This window comes from Solanum tuberosum, unplaced genomic scaffold (genome assembly GCF_000226075.1).
Source record: "Solanum tuberosum cultivar DM 1-3 516 R44 unplaced genomic scaffold, SolTub_3.0 scf00748, whole genome shotgun sequence".
Classification (NCBI taxonomy): Eukaryota; Viridiplantae; Streptophyta; class Magnoliopsida; order Solanales; family Solanaceae; genus Solanum; species Solanum tuberosum.
The window spans coordinates 34762-44317 of record NW_006239657.1 but is presented as its reverse complement, the minus strand read 5'-3'; the positions used below and the strand labels follow the sequence as shown (position 1 = coordinate 44317).

Genomic DNA, 9556 nt, shown 5'->3' with positions numbered 1-9556 from the left:
CTGTAATACTTAAACGGTTAATAGCCGATTGTTGACTACTTCTATGAATATGAATGAACAAAATTTATTCAATATTCCCTTTTTACAAACTTTTTAAAGAATTTGAGTTGGTTCTTTTAATCGGATGGGTTGGTTTTTTTTTTTGGTATATATGGATAATCCATTTGGGGTTATAAAATTCTCACTTTAAAATAATATATTCTTTTAATTAAATAGTTGTTATTCCAGTGAAATCAGACGAAAATTGGCCTGAATAATATAGCACGAAAAAGTGATAATTTGGCAATTATGTGATTTAGAAAAATAAGTTTTACTACTATAAATTGAATGTCCTTTATGTGTATCTAACTTTCAACTACACTAGTCCATCAAAAATTGTAGCTCAATTCTAGTCTACATCAATTCTTATCTAGTTATAGTTTTAGAGTAGACTATTTGTTCACTTTTGCCTTGTGCAGCTTAATAACAGGAAGAATTATTTTCATTGCAATTGCTGCCTGCCTACATTTAGGAAACAGTGTTTTGGAGTGAAAGAAATAAAAAAAGACTATTGTAGTACACTGGTTTTTTTTTTTACCCCCATGTCTGGAGCACTTATTGAAGCTCATCTACATGTGAATCGCACACTGCATGGCTTATTCAGGAGTCACTCTTCTAACATGATTTTCTCCATATTTAAGATTCAGACTCGAGACATCTAATTAATAATGAAATAATTTATCATTACACCACAACTTAGATTGGTTTAGTATATTAGTTACTAGATAGGTAAAGCGCGTAGTACAGGGATACTGTGCTTGTCTGTTTGCTCCATGTGACATATCTCACAGCCTCTACTTTGGCATTAAAGTCTCCTTACCTTGCTTCAACTTCCCCTTTTCACACACACTAAAAAGTCCTACATTTCTATCACTCTTTTTAATGCTTCCCTTCTCCACTTATCATCTTGTCTAAAATTCAGATCCAATCTTGGAGAATCCTCATTAGATCTTCTTCAGAACAAGAGTGAGTGAGTGAGTCAGTACATATGGCTCCACTTCTACATTCCTGCAGCTTTACTAAGGTACTTTTAGTACTATGTCTTGTTTTTGTGTTATTCACTCTTTCATTCATTCCTGCACATAGTGAACTCCAACCTCACAATAATAATGTTAGAAGCAGAAGAATGTTGGAGCTAGACAATGATTCAAAGCCAATTAAGAAGAAAATCACCACAAATCCAACTTCACTTTCTACTTCCAAGAACCAAACCAAACTCATCAAATCAACCAATAGCTCTTCTAAGAATCAAACCAAGCAAATCAAGACTTCTTCTTCTTCTTCTTCTAGTTTTGGTTCTACCAAGAACCAAACCAAGCTTTCAAAATCAAAACTTTCCTTTTCTGAATCACAAACCAAGCCTAGTTCTACCATTACCAAATCAGAGAAACTTACTTTCAAATCCCAGCTTCAGAAGCTCAATCTCACACCCTCCAAGTCCTCAAATTCAACCAAAATCACTTCTTCCACCATCAAGAAGCCTTCAGATCTACCCAAAATCAGCTCAAGTTCTTCTCCCAAGAACAAAACAATCAAATCAACTAAATCCCAATTGGAAAAAGGCATCAATCAGTCCAAATCAAAAACCCCAATTAGTAAAATCCAGCCAACAGACAAAACAGCCAAAACCATTAAAACCCAATTGAAAAAAGACACCAGTGAGTCCAAATCCAAAACCCCAATTACTAAAACCCAAACCCCTGCAGTCAAGAAACCAGAGACAACCCAGAAAAAATCACAGTACAGCTGGCTAGAAAATGAAGATGATGACATGATTTCTGAATTCAGAGACTTGCCCTCCAAATTCCATGAAACCTTTTTGCCAGATTTGGAGAAAATTTCCAAAACCTCACAAGTTTACCTCAACAAAGCAAACAAAGAAATCACCAAAAACTTCAAACCCTATGTTGGAAACAAATATGCACCAACAATTGCCTCTCTAATCTCATTTGCATTCATTTTAATCCCTCTCATTCTAGTCTCTCTCATTTTCAACAAAATCAAAGCCTATTTCTCTCTCCAAAAACTCCTAATCTTCATCCAAGTTTACCTCTCCATTTACTTCTCCATCCTCTGCCTCTCCTCTTTAGTCACTGGCTTAGAACCATTGAAATTCTTCTATGCTACAGCACAATCCACCTACATTTGCTTACAGCTATTGCAAACTCTTGCTTATGTGTTGTACCTTTTGATGCTCCTCATGTATCTCATCTTAGTGTTTTCCACTGAAACTGGGCCAACAACAAAACTCATAGGCCTGGCTCAAACAATTGTGGGCTTTGCTGTTGGGCTTCATTATTACATGACAGTGTTTCATAGAGCTGTGCTCCATCAACCACCTAAAACTAGCTGGAGAGTTCATGCAATTTATGCCACATTTTTTCTTGTGATTTGCATCTCAAGTAGTGCTGATAGAAGGAAGAAAGCTTATTTAGTAGAAGGTGGTGAAGTTGAGAAAAAGAGCTAAAAAATTTGTTTATCTTTTTTTTTCTTACTTAATTAATGGTCTATAGTTTCTTACCCCCCCATATGGCAAAAAAAAAAAGGGGGGGGAGAAAAGAAGATTTTCATTGTCCTACATTTTTATCTTTTCTTTTTTTAATATATATATTTGTTGCAATTTGTAATTTATTAAGATTTTATTTATAACTAATAAATTATGGAATTCATTTCATGCTTTTCTTTTACATAAAAAAGTACTTCCTTTACATCATTCTAGATGGACTATTTTCTTATAATTCTCATTTCATGTGTTGAATTTATGTGTGAGTGCATTAATAATTTGATTTACAATGTCATGTCATCTCGGGATTGGTCTACATCATATATTAATGGTATTACTCCATCCGTCCCGTATTACACGTCTACGTTATTAGTTTAATGTATACTTGATATTGATCAATAAGACGCATTAAATATATCAAGCAAGTATTCTCACCGTTCAATAATAGTTATCCACTATACTATTTTGGGATATCCAATAATATTTGTTCACTTTATAAAATTAATGAATAATTTTATACTTAGTTCTTAATTAACCCTTATCATTAATTATATATTTTTCAAGATATTATATTTATTATATTCAAAAGGTAATATGGTAAAATTACACTCATATATATATAGTTTGTTAAAAAGTGTGTAAATTCAATGGTGGACAAGTATTATTGGACGAAAAGAGTAAAAAAGAAAGTGAATGATTAATACAAGACAAATGAAGTAGAAAAGATGGCAAGAGATAGTAGCTTAGAAGTTGGAGGGAGAAAATGCATAATTGACGTACGTTATAAATTAGTATATTGCGCTTCTCGAAAGTCAATTTGACTAATTTTCAAAGTTAAATTAAATTACATTAATTTGATATTTTAAGAAAAAATTAGATATTCAAAAATTATATGAAAAGTACTATACATTGCAATTTTTTATATATCAATATGATGAAAAAAATAGGGATAAGGGTCTGAAAAATACCCCAACTTTGGTCGGATTTGCTGTTGCGATACTAAACTTTTCAGAAGGACCCTATTACCTCTCTAGACTATTTAATACCGTATTTTTTATCCCCTGAACTATTTAATAGTGTATTTTAAAGCTATATATGTGCCCACATGGACACATTACTATTTATAATTTTGCATTATTTTTTATGTCCACGTGGGCAAATATATATGTTTAAAATACGGTATTAAATAGTCTACGGAGGTAATAGGGTCCTCATGAAAGTTTTAGTATCGCAACAGCAAATCCGACCAAAGTTGAGGTATTTTTTAGACCGCTATCCCAAAAAAATACATCATAAAATGTTAATCAAAGTCTTTATAATTTGATTTTAAAAAAGAAAATTATAACAATTAAAATGGAGTATGGTAGTATGATGTAATAATAATATGATGAAAGAAAATTGCATGTGATAGAAATTAAGTTTAATCTTTCTGGCTGAAAGTAACAAGAGAATCCCATGTAACAATCATTGCTATAAAAATGTTTGCCCTTTGTACTTTGTCTGTCCCATATTATTTGTTAATTTATAAAAACTAATCTTTAAAAACAATTATTTTTTACTATTTTGTATATAAATATTTCACTAAGTTGAATTTATTAGCTTAAGACATACTTGGTACTGATGAATAGAACACAAATCTTAATGGAATTAATCGTTTTTCAGTTTATAAATGGTCCAATTCTCCTAGAAGTTGAATACATAGTGTGTACTTATGGCATAATAATTACGTAGCAAGTGGTCTTATTCTATAATGTGACAGCCACATGCCATGAGAGTGATTAAATAGAAAATAGAAGTTTTGATCAAATAAAGGTTAAGAGACTAATGAGGGAAAGATTTCAGTAGTTAAATAGAATATTGGATAGTGATTAATAATTCTCAATTTGTGAAGGGCATCAAGGCAACCGACAGTTCCAACGCATGGTGTCGGTGACTATATTTAGAAAACGGAATCAGTTTTGACATGTAATATAAAATTATGATTTTAAATTTATGTTTAAATATGTAATTTTGAATCATAATTTCAAATTCAAAATTTTTCAATGATTTAGAATTCTAAATCATGATTTTATTTTATTTTATTTTAAAATATAAAACTTAATTCATAATTTTATATTCAAGGGAAAAAAAAATACTTATTTAGTTTTTGCAAAAAAAGAATTATGCTCAACGTGAATAAATTATTTGTGCCATCTGAGCAATTATATTAAAAAATAAATGATTATTGCTAGTATTGACTAGTGGATCTTTATAAAATGATATGTATTTGAAAGTTTGTATTCACAATTATTTATTTATAAAAGGAACATAGATATATGTGATCTATCAATGCAACGTCTTAGAATATTTTAATATCTTATTTCTAAACTATAATTCTTTTCTTACGTATCCAAACAAACTTAATTTAAAATTTATATTTAAACATATAATTTTGAATCTTAATCTTAAAATGTTTTTTTGTAGAGAATAGCAGAAGAAAAGTATAATTGGGGAACCCTTCTGTTATCCCAAGATCGTTAACTAAGATCGGAAGATTCAACTAAGGAAGAGGAAGCTAGAAGGGAGAACTTATTTATGGAAGAAGACTCTTGAATTGTTTTTGTTTGGGTTGTTCTTGGGTTGTTTTTTGGGTGTTTACAAATGTCTAATGTCACCCCTATTTATACTTGCATAGGGATGCTTCTAGAAATTATTCTAGATACATCTACAAGAAATATCTAGATATTCTTATCTTCTAACTATGTAACAAGAATCTAGATATTTCTATACTTTAATATAAACATCTAATTATCTAGAATAACTAGATTTTTCCTAAGTATAAATATCAAAGATATTTACTCTACAAAATTCTAGAAAGTTCTACTAAATATCTAAGATATTTTTTGTACCTCCAAAAAATCAACTTTAATTTTTCACACTCCCCCTTAAAGTGATTTTTTGGAAACTACCCCACACTTGTCGTGGAAGAGCTCAACGAAGCTTTGAGCCACATCTCGGTGAAACTCTTAGCATTTTCTTCCGGACTCCTCTTCCTTCTTCAAATGATAAAGATTTCTCACCATCAGTTGATCCATGTAGATTATCTCCTTGTTGAGTTCTCAAACTCCCTCTTTCTCTTAACTTCTCAACAATTATATTATCCAGTGAAATATTGTCAATTTCGTGTGAAGTCTCAATACCAACATCGGATCCATTGCCATATTCTCTTATGATCTCCTCGATAGATTTTTTGGAAGCTTCAGAGTTTTCAAAAATCATATCATTTGTCTTTGAAACTTCAAAATCAACTTCTTCATTTATTTGGTCATCATTTTCTCCATTTGTTTCCAATGTTCGATCTAAGCCAGTTACTGACCTCGATATGACAGATGATTGACTAGAGACTTCAACCTCCAATATATGTCCATCAATGCTTTCTCTGTGAAGGTCACCATCGAGATACATACTTTTAAACATTGCATGTTCAGGAGTTACTTCTTTGATTTCTTCGATAAAAGCTACCACATCACTAGTATGAACATCTTCAAGAGTTTCTTGCTTCATATCGATGACATCAGTGTCTTATTTCTCTACGTGATCGACTGCATTATATTTTGAATCTTCAATCCAGTCTTTTTCAAAGTTGATGGAAGCCATGACATTTATTGCTCGAGCCTCAGCTAAGAAGCACTTTCCTAGTCTTCTTCTTCTGTAGCTTTCTCAATTTGAGTCATGTTACTCTTCTTGGCTCGACAATATCTTTTTATGTTTCCTATTTTACCACATCTATAGCATCTAAGAGGCTTCTTACCATAATAGTTAGAAGACTCTTCTTTTTCTCCAGGCCAGCTTGAACCACATGAGGATCTAGAGTACGGCATATCTCTTACTTTTCCTTTGAAGTTCATCTTGTCTGCTACAAGAGCATTTCTTTCTTCCTATTTGACGAATACACCAGCCAACTGTTTGTCTAGTAACTCTTGTGACGACAAAAAATTCTCAAATTCCTCCAAAGATGGTTGTTGAGCCCATCTTTGAATGGACGTCACAAATGGAATATATTCAGGTTTCAAACCACGAATGATAATTTTTCTCAATCGTGCTTCAGAGATAGCCTCTTCCGAATTCAACAAAGATATCTCGGAACATAAGTTCTTAATCTTCAAAAAGTACTCGGCGATAGAAATGTTACCTTGAGTGGTGTTAGCCAATTCATTCTCCAATATTTGCAGCCGAGCTTCATTCTTCTTGTTGAACAAGCGATCGAGGGTTCTCCATATTTCATGAGCTGATTTACACTTTATAATATGATCGAATAAATCAAAGGAGATTGTCCTCTTCAGAATGAACTCCGCCTTCGCATTAATCTGCTTCCACTTCTTGTATGCACTGATATTTTCCGATCCGTCATCAGGAAAATTTGTGTTACCCCTCGTTAACAACATCCCACAAATCCTCGCCCACAAGGTATGATTCCATATATGTTTTCCATACCTTGTAATTTGACTGATTCAACAGCTCCATCCCAGTCCATTGACACGGTCGCTAAAATCCATATAGACAAACTAGTTGAATCTACCTCTAATCTGATCTTGAAATAATACCCACAAGCCAACCTATGGCTATGACTCTAATACCATGTAGAGAATAGCAAAAGAAAAATATAATTCGGGAAGCCTTCCTGCTAGCCCAAGATCGTTAATTAAGATCAGAAGATTCAACTAAATAAGAGGAAATTAGAAAGGAGAACTAGACTCTTGAATTGTCTTTGTTTGGGATGTTTACAAATGTCTAATGTCACCTCTATTTATACTTGCATAGGGATGCTTCTAGAAATTATTCTAGATACATTTACAAGAAGTATCTAGATATCCTTATCTTCTAACTATATAACAAGAATCTAGATATTTCTATACTTTAATATAAATATCTAATTATCTAGAACAACTAGATTTTTCCTAAGTATAAATATCAAAGATATTTACTCTACAAAATTCTAGAAAGTTCTACTAAATATCTAAGATATTTTTTGTACCTCCGAAAAATCAACTTTAATTTTTCATAGTTTTAAGATTGACTCACTACATCAAAAATAATCTTTAGCGGCAATTAATTAACGACAATAGCTCAATTGCCGCTATATATGTATTTTTAGCGCCAATTAGCACTCATTTGATGCCTTACATATTTGGAGGAAAATGTTGACAATAAGAAAGAAAGTGAAGCATGACATTTGGTGATAGCCTAAATAAAGCAGAATATTCGATGTCGCAATTTTATTGCGACCACAACAAAGGATGCAACTATTTTATTTGAAATTTTAGATACTATAAATACCTAATTATAAAAGTTTATTAGGAATGCTGAAATATTCAGTTTTCTGGTTTCATTTGAGTCTTAGGCCTCATTTGTTTGCACTTAATAGAGGTCTGAATCTTAATCATTTAGATTCAGTCCATTCAGTGTGTTTGGTTTTTAGGTCTGAATCTGAATGATTCTGATTCAGCCCATTAAGTCCATTTGTTTCTTTTTTTTCAAAAAGCCTCTTAATGGACATGAAAAGGTCTGAACGGATCAGCTCTGCAGGAGAGTCTTAACACCATTCAGACGTATTTAATAAGTTATAAAATAATATTGTATCGCCTCTCTCGGTCTTTGCGTGACTTTTGCTCTCATAACTACAAACTTTCTTCCTCTCTTTTCTCAATCAAACGCCAATGTTTTCCTCCTGAATGGGTAAATTTTCATAATCTTTACAAGTATTTTTTTATATTAATAAGTTTCTTAGGGTGTATTGATGTTTGTCAAGAACACTTGTTGCAATAATATTTTTCATGTATTGATGTTCATCAAGGTTTTTGAGTGAAAAAAATTACTATTCATAATTAAAAATAATAACTATGTATACATATTTGAGGTCTCTTATTAGAATTTTGCTTAGGCCAATAATTTTATTGAGACTCTTTGATCATCAAATTTGTTTGTGAGATAAACACTAATATATTATTGTTGTTGAACTAGTTGGTGACAAAAATAATGGAGCTCTTAATAATTATCCATCCCAATCTTAGTTTCAACGGAAAAAAAAGTTTTGGGAAAGAAAAAAAACTTATTCGTCTGAATTGTAAATTGATGAGAAGATGATTACTGCTCTGGAGTTATTGATTAAAAAAATAGTGCACCTACATTTGAAGAATATATGGAAAAATTAGATGGACTTGGATGGGAAGAGTTATTATACAATACATATGTTAGTATATTTTGTGAAAGTGTCCACTACAAAAAAGCATGAATGACGTTAGAGGTTCACAAGTTAGAGAATTCGATTAAGGTTATCGGAAAAAAGATAAGAATTCTTTAGTTTTTCTAATTAGCCAAAATATATGTTAGGCATTGATAATGTGATACCTTATTTATTATTTTTCAACTAGTATTTATCAAAGTTATTGAACTTTTGATATTATATTGTGCCTATAAAATACTTTTTATTCGTGATTTTTTTTATGTTATGCTTGACGATTATGATATTTTTTTAATCAAAAAGTAATATTTTTTGTTGAAATGAATTTTTTATAATATTTTATTAGCATAATGTTTGATTTCATATACACATTCAGATACTGAAAAAAACAATAATCATTCAGTGTTCAGATTTGGAGACCGCATCTTAATATTCAGATGTGTATTCAGATCTAGACACCTATCTGTTAATGCAAATCTAAATGTTCAGACATGTATTCAGATTCAGAGGTCTTAATCTTAATGAAAACAAATGAGGCCTTAGAGTGTTGTGTGCCAAAACAAAACATTGGAAATTTCGACCATTGTTGATTATTGAAGTTACTCTTTTGGTTCTTGTTTCTTTTTTCTTCTTGATCATTGTAAGCATATCTTTCTCTTATCTACAATACAATTCAGTCTTTGCATTCTCTATAGAAAATTAACCACCAGCTAGGGTTCTGAACCCCTAACAATGAGATAGTTACATAAATATAAATTCTAGACGGTAATTCTTGGCCTATGAATCATTCTTTT

General features: G+C 31.4%; 2 protein-coding genes across 2 annotated transcripts; one reads left to right on the top strand and one right to left on the bottom strand.

Annotated features, from left to right (window-relative positions):
* Nucleotides 1-784: 784 nt before the first annotated feature.
* Nucleotides 785-2752, top strand: LOC107058992 (uncharacterized serine-rich protein C215.13-like). Its single transcript, XM_015305306.1, has one exon. The coding sequence runs from the start codon at nt 1028-1030 to the stop codon at nt 2504-2506; it is 1479 nt and encodes a 492-aa protein (XP_015160792.1). The 5' UTR covers nt 785-1027; the 3' UTR covers nt 2507-2752.
* A 3707-nt stretch (nt 2753-6459) lies between these two features.
* Nucleotides 6460-6966, bottom strand: LOC107058991 (uncharacterized). The gene has a single exon (XM_015305305.1). It carries the CDS (start codon nt 6964-6966, stop codon nt 6460-6462), a length of 507 nt encoding a protein of 168 aa, XP_015160791.1.
* Nucleotides 6967-9556: the final 2590 nt, after the last annotated feature.